This window comes from Lampris incognitus, chromosome 6 (assembly GCF_029633865.1).
Source record: "Lampris incognitus isolate fLamInc1 chromosome 6, fLamInc1.hap2, whole genome shotgun sequence".
Taxonomy (NCBI): domain Eukaryota; kingdom Metazoa; phylum Chordata; class Actinopteri; order Lampriformes; family Lampridae; genus Lampris; species Lampris incognitus.
This window is the reverse complement of record NC_079216.1, coordinates 21,758,803-21,779,540: the sequence shown is the minus strand read 5'-3', so window position 1 is coordinate 21,779,540 and position 20,738 is coordinate 21,758,803. Positions and strand designations below refer to the sequence as shown.

Below are 20,738 nucleotides of genomic sequence, written 5' to 3'. Positions count from 1 at the left end.
GGAGTATTTCTACTGCTGCTGCAAGGGCATAGCTGAACACTAGAGGGCAAGATGTGTCGCTCTTCTGCTTTTGTATCACTGAAAACGACCCTTCCGCATCCTCACACCCAGATACTACACAGAATGTATTCATTAGGATGCAGGAAGAAGAGCATTAGGATCTTGCCTGATACTCACATGCACATGTTTATGTCATTTACTGTATTGCCCACACACGCACATTCACACGGACGCTCTCCCTCTCTCTCTTCCTCCCCCTCCCCTCCCTCACACACACACACACACACACACACAAAGCACGGATGTGGCAGACTGGCAGATCACAGAATGTGACATTTGGATATATGTGGCTGATTTAAATCTATGAGAATAGTCAGTATGGACATAACTTATGGATATAAACTTCCAGCGTTTCCACAGACAGAGAGACTAGATTCCTGGCCAACCCCCGAAGTTCCCTTTCAAGACCTGAATTGTCGCTTCAGTTAGCAGCGCGCCTCTGTGCTTTCATTGTGAAGATTTTGTTGGGGAGGGTTAAACAAAGTCGCTTTTTTGTCACGTTTACGTGGATATGTTGCGCGTTTGCGTTCGTCGGAACTTTCACGCGTCGTTGAAATTAATGAGAATTCCCAGCGTGGAAACGCGGTGTGGTGACGTCACGCTCGCTACATGATGTGGCCAGTTAACGTTTCCTGTTTTCGTGTCGACTCGTTTCTCCTCCGCCACAGCGAGCAGCACCCGCGGCTCCCGGTCACAAGTTTGGAGCCAGGGACAGCGGTCTTTCTTTCTCTATCAGGTACCGTGTGTCCTTCACAGCACCTAACGTGTTGTGTTTTTTTCGGCAGGTTGTGTTTCATCTCAAGGGTGCAACATAGCCGTGAACGAAGCAACTAGAAATGTCGTTCGAGCTTTCCAACATGCGCCAGCGTGCATCGGTAGCCGCGGAAGAGATGTGAGTGAGGATGGAGGGGTGGCTAATGTTATTTGGGAGGAGCTCCCTTTTCGGCTCGGTAGATCAATTCTAAACAAACGTTTTAGTAACTCGCAGTTGTGCCTTGTAATGCGTGACCGGACGAGATTTACGGGTGGGGGAGACGCGTCGCTTTCGCCGAGGCGACAGCGGTTGTGTGGGTTTACTTGGTTCGGCGTCATGCAGCGCTCCCACGCTGATGGTCCTGCCTCTCTCCACTAGCACAGCACAGCACACGAGCGCTTCTGCTGGAAACCCACGCAGTCGTCTTCTTCTTCGCGCACTGCGTGTTTCCCGTCCGTCCTGTATATCAGCTTTTCATATCCAGCGTTTTTGGAAGCATCGTCTGAGCCTCGTCCGTTTACCAAACATGGATGGACGGTGGCAGCAATGGTTGTGGTTGTAGTGATATGAATCAGCTGTGTGTAATCAGAATCACGAGCTCCGTTCCCACTGCCCCGCGGTATCGCTTGAGTTTGGAGCCAGTCTACAAAGGCTGTGAAATGTTTTCTCTCTTATGGTGTACAGGTCTGACCTGGCTATTCAGAGCCCGTCTTTCATAAAACGCCATACACTGGCAGATGTTAAGGAAATGGTGATGGGGGAAGGAAACATTGCTTTTATACCACGGTAAGATATTGGCAGATTTGTCAAAGTGCCAATAAATCAAGACTATACTGGAAAGCTCCTATGTAGTCACTCACTACTGCTAAAATTCCCTAAAAGCATTTTGAGTTGGTGAGTTCAGGTCAGATAGGCCTATACATTTGCCTTTACGTTGACAGTCGTATAATCTGAACAATAACCTACATTAACACTTCAAAGCTTCCTGTCATTTTAGCAAGTAATGCAGCCCGAACCTATTCTGTTTGTGATCTTGTGACTGGACAGATGCAGTCAGCTAGTCAAATTAATGTGACGCCTTCCTGTTGCTACTCAGAAGCAGTCATTCATGACATTTCACATATCATTGCTGAACTCGAGTTGGTTAATTGGCCAGAAATAAAAGTAGGCACATGTCATGTCTAAAGATGGTGTGACTTAACAGTTCTGCCTTTGTCTGGATCAGGACTATTGTGCAGAATATAAACAGGTAGACTACAATAAATGTGCTGGACAAAATTAAGTTGGCCATTGGCACATGCCTTGTCTCGCTCCCTAGTCCACACTTCGATTGAGCGCTGTGCCAGCGCTGGAGAAAGGTCTGGTTGAACCCACTATTATTCTGGCTTAGGGAAAAACGCCCCGTCTTATTTGTATTTCTTTAAACCAATCACAATCGTCTCGAGCGACGCTAAACCCAGGATGCAGCAACGTAACCCAGTCCATCCGTCCATCCATTATCCAAACCGCTTATCCTGCTCTCAGGGTCACGGGATGCTCGCCAGGATAAAATGTTGGCATTTTACATTTTTACAAGCTGTTGATATGTTAAAATCTTGACGTTTCTGAACCAAAAAAAATTTTTTTTTTCATATTAACATTTCAACTTGTAGCCAATGTTTGTGGAGCCTGTGTCATGCTGTGACTGTCAAGTTTCTGTCTGCGAAAAGAAACAAAATGGCTGACATTCCTTTTATTCTCAGTGAAAAATGCAATATTTTAAGAGTTTCGGCATTTTGAAATGGGTTTTGATAACATTTCCAGCAAGAAATGTGCATTTTACTTTCATAATTTTCATTCAGTGAATGTATATGAGCTGTAGTTTGTTAGTTATTATGAAGATTATTTTACATCTTGCCAGAAAATTCTTCGAATGCAACATTTCCAACATTGGAACACAACTCGAAAACGCGTTTTTCAGTACTTGCTACAATATCCTAAATAAATCAACATCTGTGTGCTTTGTTCCAAATAAGCCGCCTAATAAACCATGTGGGGGGCGACACAGTGGCCCTGCATTGAAGACAAGGCTGTTGATATGAACGTGAGCCCAGGATCTTACTATCCATGGATGGCTAACCCTGACCCCAACCCTAATCCTAATTTCATAATCTTGCCGAATATTTTCATCGTAATATGAAGTGAAAAACAAATGGGCACTACTTCATTCACGTCTATCAATTTTGGGAAGCCATATAAAATGCCTTATGCAATCTTCTACTACTACTACTTTCGGCTGCTCTGGGGGTTGCCACAGCGGCTCATCCGTTTCCATCTCTTCCTGTCCTCTGCATCGTCCCCCGTCACACCAGCCACCTGAACTGGGTGGTATGGTGGCCCAGTGGTTAGCACTGTTGCTGCACAGCAAGAAGGTCCTGGGTTCGAACCCCAGGCCATCCCAGGTCCTTTCTGTGTGGAGTTTGCGTGTCCTCCCCATGTCTGCGTGGGTTTTCCTCCAGGTGTTCCGGTTTCCTCCCACCATCAAAAAGATATGCATGTTGGGGTTAATACTCGTGCCTGTGCCCCCGAGCAAGGCGGTGGAAAGAAGAACTGGAGTTGGTCCCTGGGCGCTGCCGCTGCCACTGTTCTTATACAATAGGATGGGTTAAATGTAGAAGAACAATTCACTGTAAGAATACAATTCGTTGTAAGAATACAATGACAAATTAAAGTAGCTTTCCTTCTTCTAAATGCAGTGTGCAGTAAATGTAGATGTATTTAAAAAAAACAATTTTGCAAACCGGAAGAACTACAACCATGGTGCTGATTTGTATCAAGCTGCATTGTGCTGCTCAAGGGAGTTGTAGTTTTTTTTAAAATTAGTGTATCTCCTAGAATTGGACGTTGTAAATACTAAATTGAGAGTACACTTAGGGGTTTAATGGGATGGGAAATAAATTTGTGTGATTAGATTTTAAATATCTAATTGTTAAGTGGGTGAAAATTAATTGACCATATCAAGTTAATAAGATATTTTCGTAAGGGTGGGATTGGAGTCGGAGATGGAGAGCGAAATTGGAAATGAGAATGAGGACACATGAAAGGATTTGAAAATAAGAAGGAATACATCAAATTGCTCCAGTGATTCTAGTCAGTCATTGGGAATGGACAAGTATCTTGTTGGGATGATAGCCGTGTCAAAAGAAGACGGGATTTTCAAGGACTCACATGAGGTTGGAAAGTTTATAGGGAGAACACTTGGAGATTCACAATTGATCAGGAGAACTACAAGTGGGATGGTTATCACTGATTGTATCTCAAAGTGTCAGAGGGATAGAGCCCTTAAGATTGAGATATTTAGAAGTCTGTGTGACTTGCTTCCCGCTTGGATTAAGAGCAAAGAACAAGGGAGTGATAAGTGGTGGGCCATTGTTAGTAGAGGCTGAGTCATTTCGGGATGTTGCAGTTTTGTTTGAGGCAAGAATGACTAAATTCAGAGGAGAGAAGGTTAATAATTCTTTGTGTTTGACCTTTGAAGGGGAATTGCCAAAAAGAGTGTACCTTGATTACTTGAGTTACAGGGTGAGGCCATATGAGCGAGCTCCTCTCAGATGTTTTTGTTGTCAAGAATGTGGACATGTTGCTGCAGTATATAATGGAGTCAGGAGATTTGGGAGATGTAGGGAGGACAATAGCAACATGGAAAATTGTGAAGTGGTGAAAGTGCAAGTGAAGTGCATGTACTGCAAGGGAAATCCTGATACAGGGTCAGCACAGTGTCCAAAAAGAATTAAGGAAGAGAAAGTGAATAAGATGAGCAGAAAAGGGATTGTTGGAAATTGAAACTGCGAAAAGAATGGAGAGAAACAATGAGAATGATGTGAGACAAGACGCTAAGGAGAACAAGTTAGTCAAAAAGCGCACTGAGTTTTGCTTTTGTAAGGGCCAGATCAAGTTTTTGGGCTTTTGGCAATGGTAATTAATTGTACTGCTGGAGGAAAAAGAAAATCGGAGCGAATTGACATAATTGTAGATGCACCAAGGACATTTCTGGGCATTGTAGGAGTTTCTGGAGAATGTGTGCAGCAGCTGCTTAGAGAGGCTTTTAGTCCCTCTCAGAAACCTTTGAAATAACTAGTTTGAGAAGACGTGTTTTGTTGTTGTTTTTTTTTAAGTAGACATTTTGATCCACTCTCCATTCCGTTTATTGGGGGTAATGCACCAAATTGATGTTTGCCAACTGCTAATAAACCTAAAAAAAAGAACAATCTCCAGACTGACATAATGTTACTCGAGACCTTTCCAACAATGTATTTGGTTTAGTCATACAACAAAGTTTTAATTTCAGCATTTCATGCCTTGGTCCAGGCTTACTTTCAGAGAGTCCTTTGGAGACCCAATATGTGAAATGAAAGATCTTTAGACCTTTTGTCTGTTTTTGTGGAAACGGTGAAAAGCATAATTTAAGGTAGTGATTTTTGAATAATTTACAGCCAGCTAGTAATTTTAGCCTACTTAGAAGCTTATTTTCCTGATGAAATGCAAGATCTTTCTTTTCAGATCTAACCCTAACCCAAGCAATTCAGGCCCCATACCTGTAGTAATGCCCTGGATGGTCAGCAGGACTGCATTATGTAAAGGGGTCTAATTTTAAAAACGAACACAATAACGTGTCTGTGAATGTTCTCATTCATCCAGGTTATGGTTATCCAGAGGAGTTGAATCAAGTGCAACTGGACTTGGTATATATCCGTGAAGACGTTTCACCTCTCATCCAAGAGGCTTCCTCAGTTCGTGCCTTTCTGACTAGATCAAGCTAGTCTGACTGGCTGGTGATGAGACTCAGAATGTGCCCAGCAGCACTCAGGCCCAACGAGAAGAACACAAACACCTGAGGGGAGCTTTAAAAACATGCGGCTACCCCAGTTGGACCTTTGTGAAAACTGCAACACGTTCCAAAAAGACCAACCAGGTGAGCGACGAGGAGAAAAGGAACAGAAGGAAGAGCCCAGTCATCCCATATGTTTCTGGGGTCTCCGAGAAACTCAGGAGAATTTTCAACAAACACCGCGTCCCTGTATACTTCAAACCCAGCAACACACGCCGACAAGGACTGGTTCATCCCAAAGACCGTGTACCACACACCCGAAAAAGCAATCTGGTGTATGCTGTACAATGCAATGAGGATTGCACCGACCTATCCATAGGAGAAACCAAACAACCACTACACAAACGGATAGCCCAACACAGAAGTCCAAACTCCTCAGGACAAGACTCGGCAGTCTGTCTACACCTAAAGGAGAAGACACACTCCTTCGAGGACAGCAACGTACACATTTTGGACAGAGAAGATAGATGGTTTGAAAGAGGGGTGAAGGAAGCCATCTATGTGAAACTGGAAAAACCATCCCTCAACAGAGGAGGAGGTCTGCGACATCACCTGTCTCCCACTTACAATGCCGTCCTTTCATCTCTACCCAGGAGACTCAAGAAGCCTAGCCTCCAAGAACAACAGTCGGTCACTAACGGCTCCAACGACTCTCATGACCACTGAATAATGAAGTCGAAACTAACACCCCCAACGACCGTCGCTGCTAAACAAATGCAAATCAATAACTCCGATGGCGACGGGCACAGCTTGACATCGGAGCACAGGAGAGCCACGCATATCAATAGCTCCGATAACGACGGGCGCAGCCAACATCGGTACACAAAAGAGCCACTCATATCTATGGCTCTGTTGGCGACGGGCGTTGGTAAACATCGGGACACAAAGAGCCATGGACATCTATAGCTCTGACAACGACTCCAAGAGGGTAAATTTCTGAGTCTTATCACTAGCCAGTCAGACTAGCTTGGTCTAGTCAGAAAGGCATGAACTGAGGGACCCTCTTGGATGAGAGGCGAAACTTCATCACGGATATATACCAAGTCCAGTTGCACTTGATTCAACTCCTTTGGAGTTCACCATAACTTTCATTCCCTGTGTTGGGCCCCCAAAGGGCTCTCTGAAACTAGGCCTGTGCCAAGGCTAAGCCCTTTGGGGGCATAAAATGAAAGTTATATTGTTCGTTTTTTTAGTCACCTTTTATATATGGCAACCCTGCTGACTATGTAACTGTAATAACTGTTTCATGTTTAAAGACTCCTGCAAAACACGGCATTTCTCCATGTTTGCATTGTTAAAATATCCTGTTCAGTGCACCTTGTGGCCTTCCATATACATCATTCCATAAAGCTTATCAAGTTGACTATGCTGCTTACATGTGTTAACAAATTGATCAAGTATCGAGGTACAATAATCGTGTTATGCTTACCCTGATTTCAACTTTATCCTGATAACGACAACATGAAGTAGGAGTAATGTATTTTATTGGTTTCTGATCAGATTATTTATTTACACGTAAAACATGCTCATAGGCCATTTGTGAGAAGGGAAATGATTTGGGTCATAGATTTTGGGACGGCTGAATGAAATTCATTCTGGATGAAATTCAGATCTCATCATGTCATGACACACAATTTCGTCATCAGAATTAATGATAAGAATTTAAGCTAATGCCCAAAATTATACACTAAATGACTTGAGAAATATTTGGGGGATTATTATTTGAAAGCTAGTTTTGGTTTGATTTTATATTTTACATTACCAAACGGTTCAATGTGAAGAACCCCAGTTAGATCCTTAAATGTGTTATTTTTGCATATTTGAGTAGATATCATGATATATATTCATCATGCAACATTCCTTATGATGGAGGGAGCTCGGGGTAGAGCCGCTGCTCCTTCGTGTCGAAAGGAGCCAGTTGAGGTGGTTCAGGCATCTGATTAGGATGCCTCCTGGGTGCCTTCCTTTGGAGGTTTTCTGGGCACGACCAACTGGGAGGAGACCCTGGGGTAGACCCAGAACTCGCTGGACTTTTTAATGTCAAGCCTTTACAAGCCTTCATCCATCTTGATGACAAAAGCTTTTAACTCAGTCCCAGGAACCTAAGTGCCCACTATAAGTATTATAATTTATGTTGTGCAGGTGTCGATCAATTATTCAGAGTGACGATGTAGCATCAGGGATCAGCTTGCTGCCTGCCAGTCTGACTGTAGAGTACAGTAGCCACTTCACTGATACTCGATCAAGGCCCATAGCAGATCTTCATCAGTTTTGTGCCTAGATTAGTGCAGTCAAGCTCAATTTGTTAGAATGTGAATTGGACAAGCCCCCCCCCCCTTCTTGACTGATCATCAGCTTTCAAGGGCAGCAGCATGGGTTGATGCCAGGTGCTTTCTTCAGGGAGCACTCCACATTGTTCATTCAGAGGTGCAGACAAAAGCACTGACCTACATAGTCTCTTGTCTTGAGACTCATGGGCACATGATCGAACATTGTTGTTCTTGTGTTGCAAGGACCCATCAGCATTGGGATGATAGTTCTGATCCATAGTCTCTGAAACAATGGTCTAACATCAGCGTGTTTCAGCTGGTGTACTGCGGCACACTAGTGTGCTGTTAGAGCTGAATGTGTGCCTTGAAAAAGTGTTTAATTTAGTTTTAAAACTATCTGTTGGTATTTTTTTAAGTGCATATTTATGTTCATGGAAAGAAGCTCTTGTGTCACAACTTCAAAATTGTATACGGACTGTGTGATGAGCTCTACTCAAACTGAATTAGTTTCCCTCTGGGAGATTCAGTATTTTAAGGACTTTCCAGCAGGATGCGTGACTTCAATCCAGTATGATCCTGACATGGCTGTAGTCTTTACAAGTTGTAAAAGTGAAAAACTCTGGAGGAAATTATATTTTATAATTTGCCAAACATGGCGGCCCTTCAGTAAAAGAAATCCAGTTTGAATTGTAGACCAGTGTAATGTAATAGCCTATGACAGATTTTTTGCATGAGGTCTGCTCCTGATCTCGAGTTTGATGCATTTTCATTTCACGCATTTGATTCTTTCTTGGCACTTGCCCCAGTTGTTGAACACCTTTTGTCAAAAGACGCCTGCTGCACAGTTCTTAGAAAACACTCTCCATACGCTATGATTACCATTAGAGAATAATTAGGGTTTTATATACACACACACACACACACACACACAACTGGTCTTATTTTTGTAGTTTTTGCCATTGTACATATCAGTTAATTTATTCACCAGTGTCATTTTGGAGATCTCGGACATGGGACCACCACTAGACACAGCTTTACAACGGTGTCTTACTGAGTTCATGGAATACCACCATTGGACATGTTTTAATAAGTCCAATTTAACCCACGTTTATCAACATTTTGGAAGTGTAACAAAAATGAAAGTTTAAAGTTATTACCTGGAATGTCCAATATCATCAGAAACGGTTGACTGCATTGCTAAGCTACGTCCTGGTTCAACTTGCAGGAAGGACCATTCTCCATACCATGTAGGCAGCAGTACTGATCGACTAGCCACTGCAGCTGAGAAGTCCTACATGATAGGAAATCATGTGCAAAGTCTGACTGAGGAACTTTTTTTTTTTTTTTTGAAAGGATGGGTTCAATGATGGTATTCCACGCCGTTTTAAAGCTGTTTGTAGATGGGCCCATCCCAAGATTTCAACAATGAAGCCGGTGAATAAAATAACTGATGTTCACGATGGCAAAAACGACAGAAGTAAGAACCAGGTCATAAACACCAGAATTATTCTAGAACAACCAAGACGGTCATTATGGCCGTTTTGGATTTTCAAACTTTTGGGGGGGGGGGGGTACAGACCTGCCGCTCCCTGAATTCTCCTAAAATTGCACATGTTTGAATTAAACAATTTTTAGACCAATTGCACCAACAACAAAAAAAAAGTTACGATAAGATCTACCTAAACGACCATGACCGGTCAAAAAGACGGCTCGTAATTTGCGCGTGATCATGCGCGTCATGTCACTATTTATGACGTGTGTTGGTCGCATCATTTCCTTCGTGAAGTTCATTGCTCTGTCCTAGAAACACTCTAGCGTACTCAGTGCAGAATAATAGCCTAAACTTGATTTGATCATTGCCAAACATGTCTGGTTACAGACGCTGTTACAAACGCACCATGACTACCACCAAGGCATTGCAGTATTTACAGACGTTGGACTGCGGCCATTTTAAATTGTTTGAAAAATAGTATTAAAAGTTGTTAAAATGTTAATTTTGCTGTCGGTTAGTTTCTTAACAGGCATACTAACATATTTAATGCATTAATAGCTCAATTGGGTATTTATCTTGACAGAATATAGAGTTTTAAAAACCGCGGCTGTCAAAATGACCGCCCACAGTCGTTCTAGTTGTTTTTAAGTTCCGGTCGTTGTTTGGGAATGTTTTAATATTTGTTTTCAAGTTCTGTTTTTTTTTTTTACATTTCATGTTTTATAGGCCTTGTTACGTTTATAGCGACAGGCATGGGCGCAAGTCCATGAATACTGGGATGGCATCCAGCGCTTTACCTGTGCCCCCGTCCATAGGGTTAGTGGTTGTGTCAGGAAGGGCATCCGACGTAAAATTTTGCCAAATCAATATGCAGATTGACAAGACCATACCAGATCGAACAACGGTCATTGGCACTGTGCCCTCACAGGCTCCTGGTGGAAACTGTAAAATCTGCTGTGGCGACCCCTGAAAAACAGGGAAAAAGCTGAAAGAAGGAATAGGCCTTGTTACGTTTGTTAGATTAGCAATATGTGTTTTCCGTTTTGATTTTCAGGTAATATTTTCACTTTTTCAATTTTGCTGTTCAAGTTCGACCATGTCTCCATAAAGTTAAAATTTTTAAAAAATAGTATAGTTTTTAAAATGTTAATTTTGGTGTCAGTTAGTTTCCTAACAGACATACTAACGTATGCAATGCATTAATATCTCAATTGGGTATTTGTCTTGGCAGACTATAGAGTTTAAAAACCGGCCGTCATTTTGACTGCCCGTGGTCGTTTAAAGTAGGAGTGAAATCTCGGCTGTTCTGGTGTTAGAACACACTGTCCTCAGAAACCAGCGTCGCCTCACGCTGAAATAAGATGTTAAGTTTCCTGCTCAGCCAGTAACACATTTCAAACCTCTTTTTGGCAGCTACGGTTGACGCCTCTGTGTTATTTATTTAATTACAACAAAGAATGTAGTGTACATTGTTAACAATAGAAAAACAGGATGCAACCATGACAGTTCTAACAAACAGCTCTACACTGTTTATTGGTGTTGATAATATTGTATGTTATCTGTGTTGATTTGGAAAACCCTGGTCTACATGCTGCAAGTTAAACCCAAACCGGATAATTTTTTAAAATCATTTCAGTGGTCTTGAATGTGAGCGCCGCAGAAGGAAGAATTGGCCTTTTGTTGTCATTCCAAGAATCATGTCATAGAAATGAGCACAGTCCCAGTAGGTCTTAAGTTCTCCCAGACTTGATGTTTAACGAGTTAATGTTGCCACAAATACAACCGCAGTAATTATACTAAGCAGAGATCTAGTCTGCAAAACAAGAGAACTTGCTCAAGGCAGTAAAATCCGAATTCATGCAGTATATTTTCTTGGCTCCCGTCTTCACTTTTTACAGATATGGCTTAAGCAAAGACACGAGCACACTTACAAATTTGACTTGAAATGATGAAATGGAGCAGAAGGTGTGTGTGTGGTGAAAGTCGAAGGCTTTGCAGTAAAGTAACAGATTTCTTCAGGCCTTTGTCTTTCAGGTTTCAGCTGCTCAGTCTCTGCCCCATCCAGGCCAGTTGTTGTTTTTTTTTCTTAATACCCAGAAATTACATTTTATATCACTGACGACACAATCCAAACTTGCAGCCTAACAGTGGGGTGTAATATGACAGTGACTGGTTGCACAATGTGCGTGATCTTTATCACCTCAGTTGTATTGTATAGTCTTGGTTTTTAAGGGTGCCTAGTAAAGTTTTGCATGAGTAAAATCAGTGCTATTGAATACTATTGAAAAGCTTCCCTGTAGGAATCTTTATGTTTAAACTTTAAAAATGGGCCTTTTCTACGCTGGAGAATGGATGTGTGGGTTTCTTTGTTGCACACGAGTGTGTTTTCCCTGGCTGGACTGGTACACAGGCTCCCTTCAGGCCAAGGCTGGCTGTGCTGGTGGGATGCCTGACAGGCATGCAGCTGGAGCTGGGGACTTGGCACAGGGGCCGATGCAGCAAATGGTAGAGTACATCTGCAGCATTGGCCACAGACTAAGCAGGCGTCCAGGGAGAGCTAGTACAGCGGTGGGGGGGTGGGGGGGATTATAACTTTCATTTTTTATTTTTCACCCAGTCTACAGGATGGGTAAATAAACAAACAGGTCAAAGCCAGACAAGCAAATGAAATTGGCTCATCTTCAAAACCATTTTATCTTTTTATTGTCGTATGAGAACCAAAGGTCCACACTTGTTTTTTTTAGTGGCTGATGTGTAGGCTGAGGTGTGGATTGAAAATAAAAAATGGAGTGGACCAGTGGGCTAAACTAAAGCCAGAATTCATGTTTACTTGTGTTTAATATGATGTATGTTAGCAGACTTCTCTAAAGGGAAGCACTTTTTTCCCTTTTCGGACTTGTGGCTTTATGCAAGACCTACATTTCTAAATTTCCCCATTAGCTAATTTCCTTTGAGAAGCTCTACAACAAATAAATGAAAGATGGAAATACCAAATCGTTTTCTCCACCCAGAAGGTATTTCTCAAGTGAGATCCCAGCTACAGTTGGCTGCCTGTCACCAGCTTTTGAAAAGAAATGCATTCAAGTCAGTTCACTCGTGTGAGTTTACTCACTGGTCTGTACGCATGCGAAGCTGCATAACTGGTTTAACGATTAACACCTTGGCAGCAGCAAGACCGCCGTGACCCAGGGGGCTCTGCAGGCTCAGCCTTGAGACTACCATGGTGCAATTACAGCAGGATCCCACTGCATTGTTGTGGCATCCGACTCCGCAGATCTGTTTTGCTCTGTGTCGGGTGTGGGGGGTGGGTGGGGTTGGGGTAGGGGATGTTGTTAAATTTGTTTTGAATGTTGACGTAGCTGTAATGTTGAACCTATGAGAGCCTCACCTTATTCCACATATTGTACTGATTGTACAGCCCTGCAGGACTACCCTGTGAATTTGGGTTGTGCAAATAAACTTGACTTAATCTTTTGTTGTGCTAATCTAACCAGTATTGTTTAGCAGTACTTTGAATATTTGTTTTTCCCTGTGCCATGTAATCTTAATTGAACTTTAGCTGTTAGTTGAACTGTTTTCTTAAATGACTTTAAAACCTGTTTCAATTCATGCCGTGCACACATCTTTACTGAATTGCAAGCTTGGCTTCATTATATGTCGTACGCCATTTTCCAATTCCCCTTGGTTCAAGTGAGCTTTACTGTTGTTCATCGGGAATTCGGTCTTGCAATCTTAAATCCAGGCTAAAAGTTAATCCCGCAATTTTAAACATTGTCGTCTTTGTTGCCTGCAGGTGGGGTGGTGTCGAGGACGATTTAAGCCCATTTTGTTGATGTTGGTGCTGCCAAGATGAACATCCCAGAATACTACGCGGGGAAGAATGTACTGATCACCGGGGCAACAGGGTTCATGGGCAAGGTAAAACGATGGTCAAAACGGTTCATGTTATGTGGACGTCTACAAAACTGGTCAAGAAACACAAGGAATAAATGTTACTGAAATCTTAACATTTTCTGAGATTTGTGGGAGTTGTGAAGACATTTGTTTAAATATTTCATTATTTTGAGCAGGTATGAGAGTTACATTTTTCAATGTTTTTTGATGAACATCAGTAGGGGAGTTGGATAATCTTGAGTGAGAGTAAAAGTAGTGTTAACTTGTTGTCTTGTGGCTTGCCAAGTGTGCATATTTATATAGTGTGCATTTCAGAGGGCACATGAAAGGAGGAACATGTTCTAACAACTCTTCTCAAGGAACGCTGGCAAACAATGTGTTTTTATTAGGATGTGATGAGGGCCTATTCAACTGGCATGGACTCAACTCCGTTTGTTCATTGTTTAAGAATCAGAATCAGAAACACTTTGTCATTTTGTCAGTGCAACACAAAGACAAAAACACATATCCAAAAACTACAAGAACTACAAGAACACATATATCCAAACTAACACATATCGAAACTACAAAAAAAAAATCACTGTCCAGGGGAACAAACGCCAAGCAGGATGACTGTCGGAACTGCTGGTCTGCATGGGCTAGCAGTTAGCTTAGCTTTCCCCACTTCCGTGTCCTGTGTTTCCTCTTTGGGCACAGCTCCGGTCAGGGCCGTGGTCCGTGGACCCACAGGACGCACCAGACCAAGCTCCCTCAGCCGATCCAACGCCAGCTCTCCCAGCCAGACACCTTCGACACACCTCCCCGCACTCCACCTGACAACACTAAAAACATAGTCAAGGCTAGGCGATGCTGCCACCAGTCCGCTCTCAGTGTTATCGGAACTGCCGGTCTGCGTGGGCTAGCAGTTAGCTTAGCCTGCCCTGTTTCCTCGTCCTGTCAGACCGCCCTTGGTGTATCCTCTTTGGGCACAGCTCTGGTCAGGGCCGTGGTCCTTGGGCCCACAGGACGCAGCAGACCAAACTCCCTCAGCCATCAAATGAAGACAGACGTGGACAAATACACTGCATGGACGGTACTGGGTGAGGCCGCCGCAAACATGAATTCGCGCCGCCATCTTCCCACACCGGTACTGGGTGAGGCTGCTGCAAACGTGAATTTGCGCCTCCATCTTCCCGCACTGGAAGCAGAAGAAGTATATAGGATTCACTTCAGAGGGTTAGCTTGAAGTCTCCACAAACATAGACCCGTCTACCCAACAATGCAATGTTTACAATATGTTCACTATAAGGTGTAATAAGAGTTTAGGCATTTAGTGTTTGCATGTTCACGTGAACAAGCACATTATTAGGTATTGGCTAAATAAGCAGATACAAATCTATCTTGTGCATGCAAGCTTGATAAAAATGTGAGAGGTTCTAGAATGGCTGGGTTTTTGCATGAAAATATACAAGCCAAACAGAATGGTAAACTATTGTCCTTATTCCAGCAAATTTTAGTTTCCACTGTGTGAACTGGACACTTTAGGGAAAAAAATTGCCATTGTTCTTTTGGATGTTCTGCCAATCTTGAATGTTGCCTGAACTTACAAGCAAAAAAAGAAGTTGAACCCAATATTGGCTGCCATTGCCAGCTCACAGTAAAATTCCTAATAGAATCAGGTGGACAACACATTATCGTTTGAAGCTCACATCAATAATGTTACTCGGTGTGCATACTTCTACCTATGCAATGTTAATCTTCTTCGCCCGTCACTTAAGCACAGCCATACTCACTCACACCCTGGTTACATCCTGTATTGACTACTGTAATTCTATCCTCTTTGGTCCTCCCCTCAAGTGTCTTCATAAACTTCAGTTGGTCCAAAATTCAGCTGCCCCTATCATTACCAGAACTCCTTCCATAGATCATATCACTCCTGTTCTTCAGCAACTCCACTGGCTCCCTGTTAAATACCGTACTGACTTCAAGATCATGCTCCTCACCTTTAAGGCCCTTGATAACCTAGCTCCTTCGTATCGTTCTGAACACCTTCATATCCACACACCCTCCCACACTCTCAGATCCTCTTCTGCTCTCCAACTCACTACACCATCGGCCCGTTTGACTACCATGGGGACTAGAGCCTTCAGTCATTCTGCCCCCTGCCTATGGAACTCTCTCCCACAAGAAATTCACAACACTGACTCTCTTTCAACCTTCAAATCCCATCTGAAAACGCACCTTTTCAAACTGGCATACTCAGTCTGATACGCGCTTCACTGAGTTTTGTGCATATGATGATTTATACTTATCTGTTGTATTAACTTTTTATTGTCTACCCTGCTTTGTTTTGATCTTATGCTGTTTGATACAGTGCTGCTTGTTTTTTTTAACCGTGTTCTGTAAGACGTCCTTGAGTGCTGTAAAAGGTGCCCATAAATAAAATGTATTATTATTATCATTACTTGTGTGTTGTTACAATATCAAATGTTTGTTGTTTTGCTTTTGTTTTTCTTTTTTGTGTGTGAGTGATGTCTGCAGGTGCTAGAAGCTGCTGTGTACCGGAGTCAAATTCCTCATGTGCATAGACACACTTGGCCAAAAAAGTTGATTCTGATTCTGACAATATTTCATTACTAACTAATCACATTTTATTATTGATATTTACCACGAGGCAAGGTCAAGGTCAAGTCACCAAGACTATAAAACTTAATATAAGGACATGTATTACCACATATCTGTAGCTCATCTTATGCTGTAGCTTACTTGACTGTCATCCGCAGTCATGGACCGGTTGGCCAATGTTGTCTTCTCCAGTTCACTTTGAGAGAAAAAAGTCTCTGGCTTCTTGGATTACACCCGCCTTTTTTTCCAATGATATGACAAATGTATTTTATTCATGAGTCCTGTTATATAAAACAAAGGTTTGCTTACAAAGGACTGGGAATCTAACCTTGTATGCGTCACAGGTTTAATTCTGAGAAATTGCCTTTATAGTCATCTGGGCCTTCTGTTTCAAAAGTCAGTCTAAATGCCAAGGAATGGAGCTTCCATGTAGCTCAACCATCTAACACTTGGGCTCTAGACTATAACATTTTGGGGTATAATCCATCCCAACACTTTAGCATGTCATTCTCTGTCTCTTAACCAGGTCATAGCATTCTTTACTGTCTTACCTAAGTAAAACAAATCTAAAGGGGAAAGAAAGATCTCAAATGGTTAAAGATATAAGGTGACAACACTTAATATCAAGTTACTAGGACGCTTCCATGCTCTTCTAAAGGGTTCCATTGACTTTTTGATCTGATGGCCAAAACTAACCATACACACTACTAATACTATTTTGGCTGCTCCCGTTAGGGGTCGCCACAGCAGATCATCCGTTTCTATCTCTTCCTGTCCTCTGCATCTTCCTCTGTCATGCCAGCCAACTACATGTCCTCCCTCACCACATCCATAAACCTCTTCTTTGGCCTTCCTCTTTTCCTCTTCCCTGGAAGCTCCATATTCAGCATCCTTCTCCCAATATACCCAGCATCTCTCCTCCACACATGTCCAAACCATCTCAGTCTCGCCTCTCTTTCTTTGTCTCCAAACCGTCCAACCTGAGCTGTTCTCTAATATACTCATCCCTAATCCTGTCCTTCTTCGTCACTCACAACAAAAATCTTAGCATCTTCAACTCTGCCAGTTCTGCCTCCTGTCTTTTGGTCAGTGCCACTGTCTCCAAACCATAAAATGTAGCTGGTCTCCCTACCGTCTTGTAAACCTTCACTTTTAATGCTTGCTTTCGTCGCATTTCACTCCTGACACTCTTCTCCACCCACTCCACCTTGCCTGTACTCTTCTTCACCTCTCTTCCAGAACCCCCATTACTAAGTATTTAAACTCCTCCCCCTTCGCCACCTCTACTCCTTGCATCCTCACCATTCCGCTGTCCTCCCTCTCATTCATGCATAGGTATTCCGTCTTGCTCCTACTGAGTTTCATTCCTTTTCTCTCCAGTGCATACCTCCACCTCCCCAGGGTCTCCTCAACCTACTCCCTACTCTCGCTACAGATCACAATGCCATCCGTGAACATCATAGTCCACAGTCTCCGGTCTGATTTCGTCCGTCAACCTGTCCATCACCATTGCAAACAAGAAAGGGCTCAGAGCCGATCCTTGATATAATCCCACCTCCACCTTGAACCCATCTGTCATTCCAACCACACACCTCACCACTGTCACACTTCACCTCATACATAACCTGTACCACCATTCTTACATAATTCTCTGCCACTCCCGACTTGCTGTTATAATACCAAACCTCCTCTCAACACCCTGTCATATGCATTCTCTAAAGACACACTGTAACTCCTTCTGGCCTTCTTTATACTTTTCCAACATTCTCAAAGCAAACATCACATATGTGGTGCTCTGCTAATCATCAGCACTCCTCTTGCCCTAGCGTCCACTGCTCTTGCTCATATCTTCATGCTTTGGCGGATCAATTTTATACCTCTGTAGTTGCTACAGTTCTGCACATCACCCTTATTCTTGAAAATTGGTACCAGTATGCTTCTTCTCCACTCCTCAGGCATCCTCTCACTTTCCAAGATTGTGTTAAACAATCTAGTTAAAAACTCCATTGCCATCTCTCCTAAACATCTCCACACCTCCACAGGCATGTCATCTGGACCAACCGCCTTTTCACTCTTCATCTTCTTCATAGGTGCCCCCACTTCTTCCTTGCTAAGCCACTGCACTTCCTTGTTCACTATCCCTACATCATCCAACCTGCTCTTTCATTTTCTTCATTCATCAGCCCCTCAGAGTACTCCTTCCACCTTCTCAACACACTCTCCTCACTTGTCAACCCATTTCCATCTCTATCCTTCATCACCTTAACCTGCTGCACATTCTTCCCAACTCGTTCCCTCTGTCTAGCCAATCGGTACAAGTCCTTTTCTCTTTCCACCTACCTCATACAACTCACCATATGCCTTTTCCTTTGTCTTCGCCACCTCTTTCTTCGCTTTACGTCACATCTCCTTGTACTCCTGTCGACTTTCTTCATCTCTGTGACCAGTCCACTTTTTTTGCCAAGCCTTTTCTCTGCATACTTTGCTGTACTTCCTCATTCCACCACCAAGTCAACTTGTCTTCCTTCCTCCATCCAGACGACACACCAAGTACCTTCCTAGCTGTCTCCCTGCAGTGGTTACCCAGCCATCAGGCAACTGTTCACTACCACCCGGTGCCTGTCTTAACTCCTAACAACAGCCTTCCTTCTTCAACTTCCACCATTTGATCCTTGGCTCTGCCTTCACTCTCTTCCTCTTCTTGATCTCCAAAGTCATCCTACAGACCACCATCCGATGCTTCCTAGCTTCGTTCTCTCCTATCTCCACCTTGCAGTCTCCAATGCCTTTCAGATCACGCCTCCTGCGTAAGATATAGTTCACCTCGTGTTACCTCCGGCTTGGTCGGGGGTCCTTACAGGCACAGTTGGCGGTGTCTGTGGGTGGGAAGCTGGATGTGGGTATGTGTCCTGGTCGCTGCACTAGTGCTTCCTCTGGTCAGTCAGGGCGCCTGTTCGGGGGGGGGGGTAACTGGGGGGAATAGCATGATCCTCCCATGTGCTATGCCCCCCTGGTGAAACTCCTCACTGTCAGGTGAAAAGAAGTGGCTAGTGACTCCACATGTATCAGAGGAGGCATGTCGTAGTCTGCAGCCCTCCCTAGATCCACAGAGGTGGCAGAGCAGAGATCAGCATGGCTTGGAAGACTAGGGTAATTGGACGGGTACAATTGGGGAGAAAAAGGGGGAACCCCCCCCACCAAAAAAAATTGTCCACCTGTGTGCACTTTCCTCCACTATTACACGTCACCCTGCTCTTCCCTCTTCTTGAAATATATATTCATCAGGCATCTGGGGAGCATAGCAGTCTATTCTGTTGCCTACCAACATGAAGATCACCGGATCAAATCCCCGTGTTACCTCTGGCTTGGTCGGGCGTCCTACAGACACAATTGGCCGTGTTTGTGGGTGGGAAGCTGGATGTCCGGATGTGTGTGTCCTAGTCACTGCACTAGTGCTTCCTCTGGTCGTTTGGGGCGCCTGTTCGGGGAGTTAGTTTGGGGGGCTGTGGCCCACATAGGTGTTGAGGAGAGAGAAGTAGGAACTCTATGCGAATGTCAATCTACGAAAAAATACAGCTGAGCTGCTGCTGGCCGTCAGCTGAGGGTTGATTGAGGAGGATGAGCCATGTGAGGGAGACCGGCGCAACAAGTCACAATGCGGTACACTCGTGTACAAAACACTTTGTGTTTTGTCATGTTAGTAGTGCGTTATCTCTTGCATGAAATAAGTTTGGCGCAGGTGTTGCACTGTGCCGACCCGTCATTTTTTCCGAAGAAAATGGAAGTCATGCTTTTGAGTGCTGCAGTCCATGATGGCACATGGCTCTACCCAGACTTGTGTGCTTGCTACTCTTGTTGATCTTCCTACAAAACGGAACTAAAACAAGATGTATCACTTTATGCTGCATCGTCCAGTCCAGAAAGAGCCACCAGTGTGTAGTCTGGCAGATGGCAAGACATGCATGCATGCAACTTGCATAACTATGGGCACAGCCATGCAGACTGATAGCCAGGTCCTGGTACTGAAACTGGAACCAGCACAAAATTCGATTAGGAACCGAAACAGAATCAAAATGAAATTTTCTTCTTTGCTCCATTGGAATCGGAATTTTAGAACCGGTTCTAACTTGGAACCGGTTCTCGATGCCCAACCCTTTTGTCATTTCAAGTGAATTTCATGCATATTCTTTACCCATCTACTCAGGTACTGTTGGAGAAGCTACTGAGATCCTGCCCTGAAGTCAAAGCTATCTATGTGATGGTCAGACCAAAAGCCGGCCAGAGCCCTCTAGCCCGCATTGCTGACATGCTCAATTGCAAGGTGAGGAGGGGAAGGAAGGACGAATTGGATAGGAAAATGGGTTTTGGGGACATGGATGGTTGAGAGGATGGTTGGGAAAGATTGGCAGACAGTAAGCAGAACAGAAGCCTGTAAGTTGGCACTGCTAAAACCAGTCTCTTGATGAGCAGGAGATTAAATGGGAATATCTGGGGAAAGCAAATCAGTGGACATGATGGTTGCAGGAGAGTGTAAAATGGAAGATAAAGGCCATTCACTACTCAAGCATGCATTTATGGGAGGAAAAAGGAGATATTCAAGTTTATAGGCTGTAGGAAGGGCCAAGGGATGGGCAACATGATCCAGAAAGGGCCAGTGTGGGTGTGGGTCTTTGTTCCAACCAAGCAGTTACACACCTGAGTCTACAAATCAAGATCCTTAGCAAAGACTATTGGTTGACTAATAGAATCCCACACTACACCGGCTCTTTCTGGCTCATGCTGCCCATCCCTTGATGA

At 43.6% G+C, this 20,738-nt stretch overlaps 1 protein-coding gene across 1 annotated transcript in view; it reads left to right on the top strand.

Annotated features, from left to right (window-relative positions):
* Positions 1–707: 707 nt before the first annotated feature.
* far1 (fatty acyl CoA reductase 1) overlaps positions 708–20,738 on the top strand; it is a 46,819-nt gene continuing 26,788 nt past the window's right edge. Inside the window, exons 1-3 of the mRNA XM_056281953.1 lie at positions 708–796; positions 13,237–13,361; positions 20,146–20,262. Coding sequence (XP_056137928.1) covers positions 13,293–13,361; positions 20,146–20,262 — 186 coding nt within the window. The 5' untranslated portion in view covers positions 708–796; positions 13,237–13,292. The remainder of the gene's footprint in view (positions 797–13,236; positions 13,362–20,145; positions 20,263–20,738) is intronic.